The sequence below is a fragment of the Melospiza georgiana genome, chromosome Z, assembly GCF_028018845.1.
Source record: "Melospiza georgiana isolate bMelGeo1 chromosome Z, bMelGeo1.pri, whole genome shotgun sequence".
NCBI lineage: Eukaryota > Metazoa > Chordata > Aves > Passeriformes > Passerellidae > Melospiza > Melospiza georgiana.
The window spans coordinates 67,208,941-67,229,068 of NC_080465.1; the positions used below are offsets into that span (position 1 = coordinate 67,208,941).

Consider the following 20,128-nt stretch of genomic DNA (forward strand, 5'->3'; position numbering starts at 1 on the left):
GGGGGGAACGAAAATAAAATTACAGGTTTAATGAATGAAAATGGAGCAGTATTTAGGACAGTGAGGAGTTCTAGTATAAACCACAGTATAAGAGGAAAGACAACATGAATGCAGATCTCATCCTGACATAAACTGAAATGAGAAAAAAATGACCAAATAAAACCCCACCAAGTCAAGTAAATCCTACTTCTGAAGATATTGTATTGGGTGACATAACTTACTGCTCAGAGAGAAAAAAAGTCTGGCACTAAAGGAAACTATTCCTGGAAACAAGTAAAATGGAAACACAATGTCCAAAAAAAAAAGAAAAAGAGAAAAGAAAAAAGAAAAAAAGGAAACAAAAAAACCCCAAAAAACCAACCAACCAAACAAACAAACAAAAAAACAAAACAAAAAAAAAAAAAACCCAAAGAAATATTACTCTACTGGCATTTGGGTGCTCATATAATATTTTTACATTTTTCAGGTTTTCATTTGAAGTCCTATATGCATAGGGTTTTCCCATATATTCTATGTTATTTCTTCATTTGGTATTTTTTTATCAATATTAATTAACATTGTCTTCTCCATATCGTGACAAAAATAGAAACATGAAGAAAGGAAAGAGGAAAAATGAAAAAGATGAAATTATTTAATGAAAAAATCTAGCACAACTTACTTTTCTTTAAGAGTATTTTTGCCATGAAGGGTAAATTATATCATATATTATTAAACATAGTTCTAAAATTGCCTTCAATTTTAAAAGTACCTTTGCTTTTTCCTCCCAGGAAAATTTGACAATGCTCAGACAAAGATAATTTTATAAGCTTTAATTCTGAATTGCTATATTGCGTTTTACAACAATATAGTTTTGATTATATATGAGCCTGTTGTACTCGGCTTTACATTAAACACTGACTGCTAATGAAATTACACCTAAGTTAAAACGGAAAAGAATTTTTTTTGGCAAAACTTTAAGTTAAATCTAAATTAATAATCTCTAACTGCATATAAAGGAAGTTGCATCAAGCATAATAATTTATGACATCTATTACACTTATAAATAAAATACAGGATTAATCAAAAAAGCTTACCATGTTGAGGGACAGTTGAAAAGAAGAAATCCATGTTTCCATCACCACTACCACTTCCATCATTTCTAAAGAGCTCAGCAACTTTAAGATGACAGACATACAGATATATACACATATATACATTTATAAATAAAGGGAAAGAAGAAAGTAATTTACACATTTCTGGATAACACAAAAAGACAGAGGTGTATTTTAGGAAAGTGTCAATTTTCAAAATTAATTTCTCCTAAAAGCCAGAAAAAATATTGAATATGCTACCTCTTGTTTAATTTATTGCACTGGAATCGTAAAAGGAAGTCAGAAGGAAGAAAAACATATGTAACTTTATCTTTTTTTTTACCTTTCTTTCTGTGTTCCCTCTTTCTCAATCCTAATGGAGAAATTAGAAATGGGGCAGGGAGGAGAGAGAAGAAGTCGCTAGACCCTATGAAATGCTCTTACTCTAATATTTTCTCACAAATCAAAAACTTGTGCCAGAAAGTTGAAAAAAATCGGCAGCTTAACTGATGGAGCCTTTATTTTAAGTTTTGTGCTTGCAGTGGTGTTGGAAAGCTCCAAAAGATTGTGCTGAGGAAGTATCTGCATCTAGCAAATTACCAAAGTTAGCTGTAAGTTTTCTAAACAAAAAAAGTGAAAGAGAAAAGTTTGCTTAACTGAAACAACTATTTGACCAAAAATTCCACAGGCATGAAAGCTCCAACTTTTATCAAAAGAATTCTAGCATAACACCATCACGCCGCATTGCAGCACAGACATTCATGTTAATATGATCTAACTTTCCAGAAGGCATCACACTTGCAATTCTGAATTGCTTAGAAAAATATCAGTTAAAAAGGCGCTTTATGGCTCTCAATATTTTGTATTACTTCTTTTCCTCCAACCAGGAGGAATCTCCCTTAAAAACTTTTTGCAATGTAAATAAATTCTGTAAATCAAAAAATTCTGTAAGGCAAAACTGATTTTACATGGTAGGAGCACTCATGCTTGCCAACAGTTCTAAGACTAACATCTCACAGCAAGATTTACACTAGCTTCTAGCTAGTTCTCCAACTCAGCTAAACTCCGCAGGCATCTCAAAACCCACAATTTTCTAAGGCTATAGTCCATTTGAATAAGCTATAAGCCAGTTTATTGCAATTTTTCCAGTTTCATTTAAGTTTTAGATAAAAAGCACACCTTCGGCTGTTAAACCTTTAATACTGAAAAAAGAAATTTTTTTACATTGCTTTATTTCCTTCTCTCAACTATGGAATTATGTAATTTAAAAAGCAGCAATTGCTTTTGAATGTATGGGAGTAATACACTTTTGAGATCTGATTGTTTACAGCAGTGATCAACAAAACATATGAAGGACAGTTTTTTTGGAAAAAGAATCACCGCTTTCTGGAGGGTGTGTGTTTAGAAATAACATGGAAATAGTTCACAAAGTTAGATTTTAAGGGATAAATAAAGATCACAAAAATACAATCAGTGGGTTGATTTATGTGCCTTACCTCCTCCCTCTGGGTTCAACAGCTCTACTTTAAAAGTTTTTTCTAGTTCAGGAATAGAATTGTCGGTGATGTTAACAGTAATGTACTTGTATCTTTCTCCAGGCTGAAATTCCATTGAGCCCCAAACAGCCTGAAACATGATAGATCTTCACAGTTTTGTTCAAGTTTAGTGTTCTCATCCAAATGAAAAAAGAAATAAAACCTCAATTCTTTTTCTTTTTATCAAAACATCTACTTTTCTTCACTTTAACTTTAAAAGATCTGCTGAGCCTTTGTTATAATAGCAATCTAAATTCACTGAATTATAAACATCTTCATTTATCTACATTTTTCTGCACAAACTGCAGTCAGAGAAGAAAATGTACTTATAAGCTATGTTGTTGAATATGTACAAGTCCTAGTAAGTACTAATATTATCTTCACCTGCATATGCACTTGTATGGTCATATAAAGTCTGGCATAATCAGAAACAATAGGAAATATCCATTCTTCCTGCACTGACAATTTTCTTAAGGATATCAAAATCAAACCCAGGAGCTTTATATTTGCATAGTATTATGCATCTATCATAACACCATAATAAACTATTTAACTATTTCTGTGAAAAGAATCACAGCAGAGCTAAAATATTCAAACTGATGGCTATTTCCAGGACAAATAGCTATAATTCAATTCTAAAATAATAACACATCTTGGCAATGGCCTTACCTGATAATCTTTAGGACTGAAAGCTGTAAGTGGCACTGTCCTGTATTCCATAACAACTGTTCCAAGAAGCCCTTGTGCACGAACTACCAATAATCTGACGTGTCCAACTTCTTCTTTAACAGTGATATGGGGCACAGTAGAGGCTGGCACAATCATGTCATCACTGGGCTGAGGAGGTGGCCCCACTGAGAACTGCAGTAGACCTGAAAGACAAAAATTATAATTTACATGGCTTCTCATATAAAATTCAAATTATAATAATAAAAATTAAACAAAAATATTTATAATATCTATATTTAATGTTTACGAAATTTTAAACATATTAAGATGCCTTTAGGATTCAATCATGCTATTTCCAGGAATGTACTATGTACTATTCTCACTCTCACTGATATTCATGTTAGTCTTAAAAAAACTATTTCCCAAGAATGAATTCAACGCTTCCCAAAAGAACTCAAATGTCATAATATTGGGTACTTATTGGTATAATAATAGGCATGCTTAAATGTCTCCCTCTGTTACAAATTCTCATTTAACAAATTCTCATTTCACAAAAACGAGCATAAAATTAACAACATGCGATGTGGTTTTCTTGCAAATGGGGATGATCCCATGTTTGGTTGGGGCAGCTTTAATTCCTTTTTTGTAGTATTCTCAAGAGTAATTAATTTGACTTTCATTCTTGTATAAAAATTATGGATTAATCTCAAGTTAGATAAAGTGTAATACTTTTCATTGCTTCCTCATCTATCTAGGCTAGGCAAATTTTTTACCTCTTGAGCTAGAAGTATATATAAATCTGCAATAAGACTGTATCATCTTCAACATTGTTACCATATGGGTGGTCACTGGCTTTAATGCTGATATCAGTAGTTTCCTTTTCTGGATCTATACTTGCTCCACTGGTAGGAGTTGAACCTCGTTTTCCATCTCCAGACACTGCAGAGACCAATGTCACACGGAAATATTCATTTAGCTCCGGAATGTCATCATCAATAACATGCAAATTTAAGACCTAGAGAAGGACCAAATAATGGAGAAATCAAAGTATGCAACATACATCCCTTAGGAATTTTATGACCCTTTTAAACAATTAAGTTTTTAGTCAATCAGCTGTATTTGCTCTGAGTTCAGAAAGCAATGTAGAGGACATTATTGCTCTCCAAATTATTTAACCTTATGATAAGCTTAGAATGCCAGTTCCAAAAACGTCTTTACCAAGCTGTCAGAGACTTTACAGCAATTAATCTAATTTAGAGAGCAAGTGAAGTGAGCTTTTAATGCCACCTGACACTTGAGGCTACAGATCATCCTACCATGTAACATAATCTGCTCTGCATAAACTATAATATTAATCTCAGATGATTCCAACTTCCTATATATTGTGATTTAACAAATACATACGAGAAAGAATTTAGGAAGCTGTTGTAGAGCCATGGGAATGAGTAGTTTAAAAATATCAATGGAAATTCTCTTTAAGATTTTTCACCTGATGAGCAACTGCTCCCAGTGTGTTTCTTAGGGCCGTGACCATTAGGTTCTCTCTGTGTAGACCATACATTGGACAACATAGCAATGGAGCAAGAGGGCTCACCAGGTCTGTTCTACTACTTTGTGAAGTCAAGCCTCATCCATGATGCCAGACTGGAAAAGCTCGGCAAATTTAACTTTAAATGACTGTATGTAATGCAGTAATACATTGCCAGAAGCATAATATTTTCCAAAAATCACAAGTTTTTGCCAAGCTGTAATCAGCTACATTGTTTAAGTGGGACCAAATCCACAGCTCTAAGTGAGTCATTGGGATCTTTTCAAATTATGTCAGTAGGTTTCACTCAGTCCCTACTGACTTCAACAGAATAACAGAAGGAAAATTAAAGACAGTATTTTCTACTATCAACCTACCCTTTCTATTTAACAAACACCAATAAAAAATACTTATGAACTCCCTACAGTATTGCAGTCCCACATCTCTTTTTCAAATAAATGTAAAATTCCCATGCTATGGGTTGGGATCAAATTCACAGAAATAGATTAATCAAAAGAGACAGAATGTGGCTAACAGTTGCAAGACATTTGATTACAGCAGTGAATTTGATTGCTGTCTATTTATTTGTTGTGAAGATAAAACTGATCTCCACAACTCAGATGCAAAATCTCATTATATTCCAATTTCAGAAGTCACTGGCTCCACTATTCAAGCCCAGGGCTACCTATACTTGAAATATATATATAGGTATACAAATATCTAATATATACATATATGTAAATATATCTTATGTGCAATTATTTGCATTTAAGCATTCATGCATGCACAGTAATGCCTGAAGTGAAATGCACACAGATAGATAGGCATCTATCCTATCACTTGTTAGATGTCAAAGATGAAAAAAATGCTGCAAAATGTAATAAAAGCCACGTGAAGAAAAGACTCTTTAGTATGAAAACCAGTCAAGCATCCTCAGAAGGTGTTTTCCAGCAGGTTTGCAAAGGACAGGATGAATATTTAATAGGAAGGTAGGGTTTACCTCTGATCTCTGCCAAGGAAGGAATGTGATAGTGCCACTGCTGTTAGAAAAATCGCTAACGGAGTAATTAATGCCCCTGGAATCAACCTGTGAGATAATGTAATTTATATACACATAGTCTAGGGCGCCCCTTGTTCGCTCCACGACACAGGATATAGTGGAACCCTCATCAGCAGCCTGGAAGAAAGCAAGAAATTGACACATTTGTTATGATCAAAGTAAATCAAAGCAACAAATGTAAAAGTTTGAATTCTCTAATGCTATTCAAATGTTCAGAATTCTTTATGCTGTCATGTTACTTGCAGCACTTGTGGAGTGACAGGAAGCTGAAACTGATATTGATGGCGGTCAGAACAATCTTAATGGAAATTGCAATAGCTTCTAGCATCTCCCTGAGGTCAGCCAGTAACTGTACCCTGTTGTTTCTTTTGGACACAAAAACAGAATCAATGTTTGAAATGTGTGTATCAAAAGCAAAAGACTATACTGTTTTATATTAATGTCAGCTATTTTAATTTTAATTTAAAGAAAGATTTGGATTCCTCCTTTCCCTGTCTAAAACCACTATGGAAAAAAATAGATACATTTAAATTAAACTATACTATTATAATTCGGGAAAAAACTGAAGAACTTTTTGTGCTACAGTACTCTTTGCAATTCTGTCTTCACAAAGAACATGCCCTTAGCAGCAAAAATTTCACATATTTGGAACAAATCAGGTATTGATACTGGCAAAGTGTATTAAAAATTTATCATCATCAAACTAAAATAGAAAATCATTTTAGTCGAAAGTTATCAGAATGACTAAAGTATCTTAAGCATTAGGTAAATTTCAGAGCTGCTGTATAGCACAGTGCAAATACTGAATATGCCTTCAGCTGCTTAATGGACAGATACAGACATAAGGAAATCAAACTATTGATAAACAATGTTATAAGATAAAGGTGAAACAATTAACATGCCACATAAATTTTTAATTTTGCGTTACGGTTGATTGCTGATCTGTGACATCACAGAATTATCAGTGGCATTGGAAACTGAAGGAATCCATTATGGTAGCAGATGGTAGTCACCTGGAAAACAAACTGAACCGAACTAAATACTATCACCAGTCAGGCAGGACAGTTGCCTTCAAACACATCATAAGGGCTTCAGATAGAAAGGATGCACTTAAGAGGTCATAAGAGCTCCCAAATTTGAAATCATTATGAACTTTTTTCCCAAAATAACCTAATAATAGAAATGGGTATCATGTCTTTCTCCCTCATAACGATTAAAAAACTACAAAATTAATTACAATTATTTCAATGCCCTCAAAAAAAGATTCAGGTTCACATACTGCATATATGATGATCACCTCCATATTTAATGTTTAAAAATAGTAACTTCCAGCCAGTATTAAGTGAATTCATATCAAATATGATGACGAAAATGGTGATGATTTAATTTAAGGGAGGAAGAGACTGGAAGAGAACTCAGGAGAAACAATTCCCGCACAGCAGAATCGCTCACCACGTGCTGACCAAAACCCAGCCCATTTCCAAACAATGACCAGCTGCATTCCAGGTAATTCCCCCAGTTTATACGCTGGACTTGACATTCTGTAATATGGAATGTTCTTTTGGCCAATTCAGGTCAGCTGTCCTGGACAAGCTCTCTCCCATCTTTTTGTGAAGCTCCTCACTAGCTGAGCATGACACAGAAGTCTTTGACTTAGGAGAAGCTGTACTTAGCAACATCCTTGCGATATCAACATTATTCTCATCCTGAATCCAAAACACAGAACTGTACCAGATACTAAGAAGAAAATTAACTCCCTCCAAGAAGACATCAGGTTACAGTCTCAGAAATTACAGAAGTAGAGGAAAAAAACTGTTCTAGGAAATTTTAAGCCTTAGTCTTCAGTTTGTGTAATAACATAAATTTTCTTAATAAAAATAACTTGGAGGGGATTTAAAAAAGTAATATTGGAAATTGTAGAGTGACTGAGGCTGTATGAACAGAACTTACACAATTCCAAATTCTAGAAAACTTTGCTTGACTACAGAAACTGAAAATGTAGAATCAAGGCCCTTCAAAGGTTAGTTAGCCTTGGCATTAGTTTGATCGTGTCTAAAATTTCTCCTGTAGCTTTCCTTATGAGCATCTTACCTCAGGAATACATGGTCCAGTGAAGCCAAATAAACCATTAGCATTATCACTTTTCTGTATTCTTAACCTTGCTGTTGTGTTTTCTTCTGAAATTCGAGCTCCACCACACACAGAAATGAGCTTTAGGATGAATAACTCCTCTCCTTCTTCCTCCTTGTCATCCTTTGCAGACACAATGAATGATTTATTGGTTTCTCCTTGCCGATACTCCAAGTACCCAGAAACAGGGTGTACATCACTCTTTGCAGGAGTTGCATGGAGTTCATAGATCTCTGCTTGTGTCAGTTTTCTCTCATAAAGCCTTACATCCTGCATTAAACCTGTGTACCTGCTGTTGCCATTGATTCCTGCTCCAATTCTCACTATTCCTGGACCTGAGAAGAAAATTAGAATTTTTCTCATGTTATTGGGTTGAAAATAACTAATATATGTAATTGTTTAATAATCTATGGTAAATTGTTTATTGTCCCTAGGTTAATAATCACATTAATCTTGAAATGTAGACTGAGAGGCTCCTGAAGCCTCACCTCAGTGTTACAGGTAGATCATTTCAGGTCAAACAATTCCTTCCTAGATGGTTCATGTTTTTCATCCTACTAATTCTATCTGCACATTGTCATCATACTTTATCTTAATGAATCTTAGAAACTTATCTTAGAAACTTTAATGGAAACTTCTTTCCCTTAAAAAAATTCACAGCCAGCTGCAGCCCATCTCAATTTTGTTTTTTCAAACACTTGCTTTGCCCATTTTATCTTTGTATATTTAATGTGTCCTCTGCTAGGACAGAGAATCCATTCTGATGATGAGAGTATTAGCTACACAGGACATGCTTATACCCTTATGCACTGAAAGAGAGGCTTAAGAAATGTAGACCCAGTTCCAAGCACTTTTTACAACTGCTTTAACATTTCTTTCTCTCCAGAAAATTATTCTATTCAGCAAATCAGAGGATGACAGTTCTCTTTTTCACAAATAAACTAAGCTGATAGCTCATACTCCTATCACTCTAAAACACAGAGAACATATCTCTTCAGCTGGTTTTTGATTTTGGAAGGAAATGTGCCACTGAGTGTCACTTCTAGAAACAAGCAACCACAACTGCTAATGGTCCCAAGACACAAGGCAGAGGATGGTGAGAAAAGCCAGGCTACAGCACCCACTGTATCCAACCTTAAATGGTAAGAGATTAAAAACCTTAGCATAGACTTCTAGTATACCCAGACAGAGCTTTATGTTTGTGCACATACATTCATGTAGATGTATATGCATTTAACATCACTGCATGTTATCAAATTTTCCTCCTACAGAGGAGCCTGTACTCAAGAATTTGATAATCATAGTCTGCCTATCCCCATGAAAGAAAACCTGTGAAATAATGGGGAGAGGAAGAAAGGAAAAGAAGGAGATTACTACTATGAAAAAGAAGCACATGGAAGAGTGAGGAAATGCAAAAGAAAGAGTAAACATAAACGTATGCCTACCATACAATACCTGACTTTGTAAAGGAATTATTATGATGCTCACTGCTATGCTAGTTGGGTGTAAAAGTCCGTAATGGTTATGTATGACTAAGTCACATCTGGGAATATCAAGTTAGAGGAACTGAAGTACATATGCTAATGTAATTTCAAACATCATTGAACAGATGGGCAAAATTTTCATATAGCATGTAAATACACGATTAAGTAAATCTAAACCCTGAAAATCCCATTGCTTAAAGGTCGTGGTTTAGCTGTAATATCATACACAACTAAAATCAAAAACATTATTGCATTTTGTTTCAGAAATCAAGAGAAAAAAATCTTTCTTAGCCACAGTACTGTAAATCTAATCAAAATCTTAATTGTAAATATATATATGTATAGTTATATATCTATAAGCCTACATGTGGAAACAAAATTACTAACTATTATTTTTAAATTATTGACATTCAAGCTCCCTTACAGTTCTGATGGTTTTTGAAAATCTCCCAGCTCTCACTTCCATTTATATGGTTTTTGAAAATCCCTAGAATTTTCTATGAATTGCTTTTAACTAATCAGATATAATAATTTCCGAATCTTGCATACATCTTTCAAGGAGCTAGACTCTTCCATATTTCACAGAACTTCACATATGAAGAAAAATAATACAACCTATTGCCTCACCATCAGCAATTGCTTCTCCTTTAAGGCTCTTAACTCCTCCAGGAACTGGAATTCCATCCATGTAAAATTCAATTATACTTTCATCCAGGGTAATCAGAATGTGAATCCAAGTACTTTCATCAAGATATTTCAGGACTGTTGCTTTGGCTATGTATGTCATATAGGATCCTAATGCTGTGTAATGAAGCACTACAGAGACATAAGAATCATTTGTTTGGATTTTCACACCATAATATAAAGTCCCATGACCATCATCCTTTTCAACTATATAACCATCAGTGTTGACATTAGGAATTAGCCATGCTGAAAATGTAAAATTAGTTACTGCAGTATTTCCATCATATGGGTATTCCAGACCAATAATTCCAAATGCATCCTTTTTTCCACTGAAATACAAAGCATCTGTTCCACTGTGATGGCGTCTCATGTGCGGCTGAGATTGCACTGTACTTGGAAATGATCCCAGCAACAAGAAGTCCAGCATTGATGGTAATCCAGCTTGAAACGTACTGGACAGTATTTCCCAACCTAAACGGACAGTGCCAAAAGTGCCTTGATGTCTCCAAATGGTGAAGTCTGTAATATAGGAAAGATCATCTTCAGAAAGAACATCTTCTGCTATCTCTCTGTCCTGACTCTCTGGATCTATAACGAAGACTCCAAAAGGGTCATCATTGAAAGGGATCATCACAGTTACAGCAAGGTTTGTGTCGGACAACTGCCCACCAGGACCAGGAGACCCACCTATATAATGGAAATTAAGAGTAAAAGTTACTGGTCTGAAAAAAGTTACTAAGTATTTTAAAATGTTTAAGCAAAATACCTTTTAAATAGGCCTAAATCTTCTTTAAAGTGTCTCTGAACTCTTAAAATTTTCTCCAAATTTAGGATTAACATAAATTAACTGTATTAGTTTTAAAACACTATAAAGAACATTTTCATAGGAAACAAGCCATGTAATTTTTCAATTGCAGAATATAACTGTCTTTCAGTTAAAACAAGATTAGCTCAGATTTCCTGAATTAGTAATGAGACAGGTTGCTTTTGTTTCATTTGAAACACATGAGGTCAAATTCATTTCTCATTGCATTCCAAGATTTACACAAATATGAAATGACAACATTTGGTTCATTGCCTCCAAAAAACAGAGATTACCCTGCAAAATCAGTAACTAGTTGTGTGTTAAAACTTCTCCTAAGTCCTGCCATTAGCCACCTACTTCTCCACAGTAAGAAGATCATGGTATGACTGTAGAGCCTCCATGCACCACTAAGTAGGAAATCTTCTGTACATGCATACGGATTTCACTTACAGAAATGTCAACATATTTTCAGTTGTATCTCGGCACAGAAGACCATAAATAGTACTGAGGTGGAAGGAGTCCAGCAGATTTAGAACTCTACTCAGTAGCAGGCCTGTAGCGGTTGTAATTTAAGTGATATGAAGTGGTAACTATTTGTATTTTAGAGAAATTTCTAGAAAAAAGCAAACAAACCAGCCAATCTCCATTATAGTAGATACGCATAACCTTTTATATCTTCATTTTGTCAGCTCTACACAAAGCTCTACACCTCTGAAATCACTAAAAGGCATCTTTTTTAAAGGTCTGATTCCAAAACCGCGTTCATATATCTAAATTAAAGAAAAAATGAAAAACAAAACCTAAAATGTCATAAGAAAAGTATAGGATGACATAGGCATCAAGGCAAAGCTCTTTGTAGGATTGTTTTCTTTTTAATTGATTAAATATAATTATTTTCTACCTGATAGGAAGGGAATGGATATATGGAAGACAGTACCTGAAATATTCACCAATTTTAAAATGTAAAATTCATTGAATTCAGGAATTTTATCTGAAACAGCATGGAGCACTATCTGCTTTGATCCTTCACCATCCATGAAGTGCACAGTCCCATATGTTTCATAGAACTCTTCTCCTGGCTTCAGTGCAGAGTCATTATGAAACAGCTGCCAGATTACTGAGACATTCCCAAAGTGTCCTCTATGTCTCAAAATCCTATTCAGAGACACAGAAAGAGTCAATGTCCTGGCAGGTACGCATCAGCATTATCCATTAACAATGGAAAACACAGACTAATCATCCTTACTGTGGAATACAGTATGCATTGTCCTAAATAAGCAAAAATAACAAACAGAACCATGAACAATAAAACAATCCTCTTAGAGGGCCTGCAATTTCACAATATAAATCTTCATCAAGGTATACCACAGATGTCTTAGAAAGAAAGCAATCAATGATGGTACATGCAAAATAGCACTGTTTAGATGAACATCGGTTTGTCTTGCACTTCTATTTCTTAATAAAAAAAAATTAATGTATAATTCAGCAAATTAACATTAAAAATTGTGTTAACTGACCACTCTTAGAGAAGAAAGAGAAGGCATTTAACTACAAGCATTTTTTTCCTTTAACCATTAAGGTGCCTTAACCTTTTTTGTATTGTTATTTAATTTCAGTTATATAGTAGGTCCTTCACAAACTTGATTATTCCATATTAAGAATTGAATAAATATAAAAAAAGCTTTTATTTGCTTGCATAGCTATCTGGTAACATAATTTCAATAATTTCCCAAAGGTATTATAAGTAAAAACTGAAGAACTGAACTGAACACAAAGAAGTTCCTTTATTAACAAAATATCTTTGCATATGAAAAAAGCATTTCTGCTTGTGTGGCAAAAAGTAAAAAAAGTAAAGCATTATTGTACAAGTCTGAAAAACCAACTCAATAAAGTAGTCTAGGAACAGAAAGACAATAAGTTTTTACTGCTTCCAAAGTTTCCTTTAGTTGTTATTAAGCAGGGTGTTCCATTCCTGCAGTGTAGCACTGCAGCACTGTTGCAGTAACTCCAGTTACTCTCTAAAAAGCTCAGTGTTGCCACAGCTGTTCTCACTCATTGGTTTATAAAATAGTCTGACCCTTTTCTTACGTACTAAACAAAAGTCAAATCCTTTTGGGGGTATGGAAGAGACAGTCTCCTAGTAAATATATTTTATCAATAAGGACTAAGCAAGGTAAGATGTTGGTAACCTTGGAATTAAGTGCTTCCATAAAGCACCTGTATGCAAAAGTGCTGAGTTCAAATCATCCCCCTTCACACCATCAATTTAAAAATAAAAATTATTAAGGACCAAAAAATCTCTAAGGGGCAGCATAAGAAAACCAACCACAGAATATATATTTAATATTGTCTTTTAACAAAGATTTAAATTTTTTAGATGTGCAACACATGCATAAAAATTTAACTCACAGTCATAGGCATCTATTTCAAGGCCTTAAAACACACAATCAAATCAAATAAAAATATATAAAAGATAATTAAACAAATGTGGAAAAGCCTGTTCTTAAACTGCGCACCCTATCAGATTTATTGTGAACCTATGTTTCTTTATACCCTGTCAAAAATTTTCTCATTGAAAATCAGAATTTTTGTCAATTTATAACCACATTCTCACATAAGGAACATAAAAAGGTCAGATAACATGAAACTTAATTTCTTAATCCTTCCCATTCCTGAATACATCCTAGGAGCTACAGGCCAGACTAGGGAGAAATATATTGAGCCTAGAAAAAAGGCACATCTGGACTTTGAGAACAGCTCCTATCTGCAATTTACAGATAGAAGAAAAATAAATAACAGAAAGAATACAGTAAAATAGGTTTTTTGCAGGGTAATATTTCAAAGGGAGTTGCAAAAAGAAATTAACAACCACATAGCTGTATTTAGCTGTATTTTGAAAAGATCTTTTTACTTCTCTATTGGTCCAGATTATATTTGGCTCATTCATTTCGATGGTTCTGAATCTACACTCTCGTGAAAGTATAACAAAACCCCCTTTGCTGTAATCTTATTTGTGATATAAAAAGCCCCCTGTGCTGCAATCATCCTTGTTTATATTTTAACTGGGAATTCTGTACTCATTTTACTTTCCACAGTCTACTTGATAACATAAGAGTTGATGTTTGATGCTTTGTTGATCCTCAATATGTCTGCAAATAATTTAATCCAAAATTTGGTGAAGCTATTTTTCTAATAAATTTTAGCAATGCAAAAAATAAGACTAGATCAAAGTACTATCCATAAAATAACACACACATCAAGATATACATACATGTATTCCAAAAAGGGGCAACAATATTATTTAAAAGTTACTTACAAAAAAAAATTACTTTTTCCTTCTTCCACTGGCTTCTCTAGAGGTTCTAAGGAGAAAATTCCATTAGGATCATCATTTGCTTCGATAATAACTGTAGCCACTCCACCGTTAAAGATAACAGTATCCCCTAAAAAGAGAGTGATTAATTCTATCAAAACTGGAATCAGAAATGGAGGTAACTAAAATTGAATGTATTTTCTTCTCACACCAACAGCTTTCATGCAAAGAAAGAAGCAAGCAGTGATAAAACAGTGCAAACTAATATTTAAACTATTCACTAACAGACAAATCAAAGTAAAAAAATGTAAATATTATCTGAGGCAAGGATCAAGAATGTAGATTTGAAAAAAAAAAAAGTGACATGACAAGAGATGATGCAATCCTGAGAAGAAAGGATTGTATGAGAGGCAGTACTTCATGTTTGGTCAATTGGTCAGGTCAGAAGAAAAAGACATGTATTCAGAGATCCTAGCTCTCCATTAGACCTTCAGCAGAAATATTGCACTTTAACTAAACACAAGAAAACAACAATCCCTAAGAGATTAGTCATACCCATATCACAGCCTATATGAAAGGAAAAAAATATAAGACACTGGTGAAGTAAGGAAATTAGTAGTATTTCTTTGTGTATATTAGCAAAGTAGGGACATTTCAACACTTCTTTATGTCCACAAAGGTACACTATGTTTTCATCTCCATCCTAGTTTTCACCCTTTTCAAAAGCACTTAGACTTGTTTTTATTCCAAAGTGAACAACCTGTTTTAACTTCAAATACCTCTATTTGTATTTTCTCAGAGTCCAATAAAATTTTCAAAAGGGATGAAACGATCAAGGTCACTATATACAACAGATGATAAAAAGAAAAATAATAATTTCTCTTTTTTCCCTTTCAGGAATTAATCTAGAAATATTCTGTATTTTGCCCATTCTGGCAGGAATATGTGAAAGAAGGAAAGTCATCACATGTTTTCAATAGAATGGTAAAATAAGACACCAACAGATCCTGAACAAAGTTAGTCAAGTAGAAAGAAAGCACTAAAAAGAAAATTTAAGAAGGAAGAAGTATGGCTTTTTCCAGTAATTTCCATGAAGCTGGTGTTCTCTGAGAGCTGGGTATCAGACTGAATTATAGCTGGTCTCGGGAAACACAGGAAACAGGAACTACCTTATACTCAGATAATTGAGAAAAATTACCTATTTATTTAACTTATATTTTCTTACTGATGAGTCAAAACCCCATCTAATTTGGAGCATTTGGAAAGAGATTTCAACTCAAGTTATCTTTGCAGGACAGTTTCAGCTTTATAGTTTAATTTTTGTTTCCGATTAAACGATTGAAGATCAAAATCCAAACACACTGTACAGAAATTTTATAGAAATGTTGATGCAGACCTTATTCATATAATGACTGGCATTTATACATTGCTTTATTATAAGAACCAGCTGCTAAAAAAATAGAGAAAAAAGAAAAGGACAGTTACTAAATATATATTAAATCATTGCTTTTACCTGTTGAATTCAAAAGGAAGATATAAAATACTTCATCAGTTTCAGGGGTGTCATCATCATTAATATACACAGATAAGGTCTGCTCTCTTTCTCCAACATCAAACAGAATTAAACTATCCTTTTCACTGGGAACAAAGTCTCCCTCTTCAGCTGTTGCATCTCCATTAACAGTAATATACTGAACAGTGACAACGCTATTAGTAGATCCATTCCTTAGGACTGTAAAGTTTGCAACACTCCCTTCTGTAATGCTCACTGTCAGAGGTTCTGAAAAGACACAAGCAACAAATTCAAGTTCAAGCCTAAGCTTCTTGCATGCAGCTTATTCACCTAATGCCCCTTAAGAGCAAAGAGAAGGTGCATGTAGTTAAAGGGGAAAACTCGCAGGTAAAAGAGAATATTGTTGTCCTTAGCTACCTAACAAATCCAAGAGCCATCAAAAAGAATAATGACATAAAATGAGAAAAATTCTTAAGTAAAAAAAAAAAAAGGCAATACAACAAAAACAAAAAAAAATAAGTCTTATAACACACTAGCTCCACTAGGATTAAGATTTTTCAATAACCTGGTCTTGGGATAAGATCTGTATGGGGTAGAATATGAATTCAAAATTTTAAAACAGTAATATCTAACCTGCAAAATAAATGGGATCATCATTCTTCATAATTTGTAAAAATGCACTGGTTATATTGCCCAGTCTTGCTCCACCAGTGGCATTGAATAATCTGATTATGAATACCTCCATCTCTTCAGGTACCTAAATGACAAAGTATTAAGAAATTAATTTGTTGCACATGACACCATGAAGAAATTAAAAGGAACAGCTGAGGAGGTTAACAAACAGGGTTCCTGCATGTTGGTGTTTATTTCTTGATTCACAAGTGTGTTACAAAGGAAGAAAAATGACAGTTCATACACTCACACAAAAATAATCATCAGTCAAAAATCTTTGCAAATAAAACCCCTCATCTTTACTATTGTACAGATAATCCAAAAGTTATCCTGCAGTTTCCTGATGCTGATATAACTTATTTTTACAGCTATGTTTATTTATTTATTCCTTTATTCCTAATTATTCTCATTCTTTCTTATTTAACTTCAAATATATCAGCATTAAAATATGAGATTAGGATTCTTGCTATCAAAACAAGTGGTTTACTTAGTATTATAATTTAAGCACATGACTACTGAAGGATTCTAACTTTTTGGTTTACAGATATGCACAATGTCTCAAATTCTCTTATTATTTACTTAAGTAAATTCACTTTTATCCAAGCATTTTGATTTTTCTCAAAAAAAATCAACACTTTCTTAAAAAACAGATTCTTCTTAAATTTCAATGTTTCAGCACTTCCTCTTTGCTCCATATATTTACACAAAAACATATTACTAAGTATGTTTGTTAACTATTATTACCTCATCTGGTAGAGAGTAAATTGTGATATTTTTTGAAAACTCCAGATTATCAAAGAATATAGTCCCTTGTTCTGGATAGACGTCATTGGTACATGCTGGGTCAACAATCCAGGACACACTAACACTGCCATAGTTTCCTTGGTTTCTTATAAGTCTGTAAGAGGCTGTAAAATGTAAACATGTACAGTCAGCATGCATCTCCAGAAAAACAACTCAAAATGAAAAAGGTCAGCAAAGCTGAAATAAAGAAAAAGGAAAGGAAACAGTAAGTCCACTTGCAAAACTAATACGCAAGTGCCCTACACAAAAACCCACATAATAATAGACCATTACAGCAGTAAAGACTTGTATCAACTCTATTGGTACAATAGAGATAGATAAATTGAAATCACACGTATGAAAATTTAGCTCATTCTTCTCTCACACAGCACCTCATGCTCACCAAGCAGTACTACTTAAACCAGGCTGCTCCTTGCAAGTAAATAAATTCTCTGTCCCTCCTGTCTGGTATATTCTCAAGCTATATTTTAACTGGATTGATCCCTAACAGCTTCAAGGCCCATCCTCCTCCGCAGTAATCTCCACTGCTCATCATACTGTACCCCCCGGAAACTCCTGAGTCAGGCATTGTCCTACAAAGGTGAAGTAGGGAAAAGTAGCCTTGCAGGAGCAGACAGCAGAGAAAGCAGTTACTCTAATAAAAAGAATTACCAGCATAGATGATTTCTCCTTTACTTTCCTTTATTGTTACTGATAGTTCATCAGGTTGAAACTGAATGACACCATGTGGATCATCATTCTTCAAAATGGTTATATTTACCCTTGTGGCATTCCCCAGCTTGCCTGACATTTCACTGTAGCCACTGAGCACAACAGCATATGCCTCATCCAGCTGGAAGAGGGAAACTCAGTCAGAATAAAAAGATTTATTCAGCAGAAAAAAGGACAATTTCAACAAGAGAAAATTACACACAGTTTCTACATGCACAATGGTTTTGTACATCTTTGTCATCTGTAACAGTGGAAGTAAAGATTTTAAAAACACTGACATTAAGGTAATTTAAAAAAAAAAAAACTTGTCAGCTTGCATTATTAATATAATGTGACTTTATACTTCAAATATTTCTTGAACAAACACAGTAGATGCACCATGGAACACTAAAATAAGCATTGCATCTTTGCATCTATACCGAAAATATTAGTGTAGACTGGGGAGCACTGAGTTCAGTTAGCAGGTATTTACCAAAAACAGAACAAAAAGAAAGCAATGGATTGTACAGGCCTCAATTAAATAGTGGTATTCTATAGTACAGAATGCCACGGGTGCCAAAAGCTCAGATGGATGAGAAGTTCAGTTTCAATTTACCAAAAAAAAAAAAATCCACTGAGGCCTATTAAAGCCAAAGGTACCTTCTAGTAATCCAGGCATCCCTGGTTTGGAGACTGGGATACATTCCATAGAAAAGGATTACATACTCATTCCGCTACAATATATTTTCTTATATTTTAATAAGTGACAAACTGCTATGCTGTGAACACAATTTAGAGAAAGGAAAATTTTCATTTCTACCTCTGGAATCCCATCCATCCTTGACAAAAGAGTAATTATGATCTCTCTTTCGCCAGGCTTAAACTCCAGAATTCCTGTGCTTCCATAAAACTCATTATTGTCCCTTGGTTCTACAGTGTATCGCAGAAACTGTCTGACAAGGCTCCCTCTGCTGCGGACAATCTGCAGCTCGACAGAATCCCCCTCCTGTAAAAAAAAGAAAATCCAGCATTTTACTCGCATTCTGCTAAGATTTACTTTTCCATAACAATAAAGAAAAGTTATTCAGATAGCTACCTTGATACTGTAGGGACCTCTGGAAGAGGGAGAAAATTCAAACACTCCTCCAGGATCATCATTTTCCAAAATAGTGATCTCACAAGTAGTAAACCCATATTTCAGTATTTGATTTTCCACGCTGACCCTGGGAAAGGAAAAAAGTCAAGGTTTTTTGAGTGTTGGTTCTTTTAGTAAGTAAATACATATCCATGTGAAGGACATCAGAATCCTGATTATTGTTATGAATAAATTATGAAAACAATTACCTAAAAAGAATATAATAAATTAGGAAAGACACATCAGAGTGTTCCATTCCCTTGCAAAAACCCCAGCCTTTGTTCCTGAGATACCTTTTCTTTCAGATTATTTTTTACAGCATATAGTTCTTGGGCTTTTTAGTCACACATGCATACAATACAAAGAAAAAGAAACAGAATCATATAATAAAAATTTAAAATCACATTTAGTATTACATTTTATTTGGATCAAAACATAGGGAGTGATCCAAAAACACTTAGAGAGAGCTTGAATTTCTTGCATTCATTTCATCAGATATATAGTTTCAATTACATTGTTTTAAGTACATTCCATTAAAAATGCAAGAAAAACTACTGCTGAAAGATGCATAAAGAATGCACCTTCAGACTGATGATTTTGATATAGCTTATTAAATGTTGGTTTATGAATTCAGATTCATCTTCCATGTTTTCTGGAGGAAAATTTCAATGAACAAACTGCAAGTGTCTATTTTAAATGGTAATAAGTAATAGTTTTTGCATATAAAAATATGCCAGCAGACACAAAAACTTGTGTTAACATAAACTAAACCTATTTCATTCCAAAAAAAAAGATAACTGCTCAACAGAAAACTTTATAGTTCTAGTCCACTCAGGCATTTAGGTGGGACAAATTGTATTTCTGGCAGTTTAAGACAATGAATTCATATTGCAATCAAGCACAGGTATCAAACACTGAGTCATGCATTAGTAACTTTCACCATTCACAAATCCTAAATAAAGCTTCATGCCAGAAACCCATGCCATCAAATTAAAAACCAAAGGACAACCAAGCATTGTCTGAAGAGATGCAGAAG

The 20,128-nt window shown here is 34.0% G+C and overlaps 1 protein-coding gene across 1 annotated transcript in view; it reads right to left on the minus strand.

The window, feature by feature from the left end:
- The window catches only part of ADGRV1 (adhesion G protein-coupled receptor V1), a 273,887-nt gene that overhangs the window by 220,072 nt on the left and 33,687 nt on the right, over positions 1-20,128 (minus strand). The window contains exons 13-27 of the mRNA XM_058043225.1: positions 19,054-19,180; positions 18,778-18,963; positions 17,919-18,099; positions 17,208-17,371; positions 16,425-16,548; positions 15,792-16,058; positions 14,282-14,408; positions 11,903-12,120; positions 10,104-10,847; positions 7,954-8,327; positions 5,803-5,979; positions 4,109-4,289; positions 3,275-3,477; positions 2,567-2,696; positions 1,074-1,154 (exon numbers count right to left, since the gene is read on the minus strand). Of these exons, the coding sequence (XP_057899208.1) occupies positions 1,074-1,154; positions 2,567-2,696; positions 3,275-3,477; positions 4,109-4,289; positions 5,803-5,979; positions 7,954-8,327; positions 10,104-10,847; positions 11,903-12,120; positions 14,282-14,408; positions 15,792-16,058; positions 16,425-16,548; positions 17,208-17,371; positions 17,919-18,099; positions 18,778-18,963; positions 19,054-19,180 (3,284 nt within the window). The remainder of the gene's footprint in view (positions 1-1,073; positions 1,155-2,566; positions 2,697-3,274; positions 3,478-4,108; positions 4,290-5,802; positions 5,980-7,953; positions 8,328-10,103; positions 10,848-11,902; positions 12,121-14,281; positions 14,409-15,791; positions 16,059-16,424; positions 16,549-17,207; positions 17,372-17,918; positions 18,100-18,777; positions 18,964-19,053; positions 19,181-20,128) is intronic.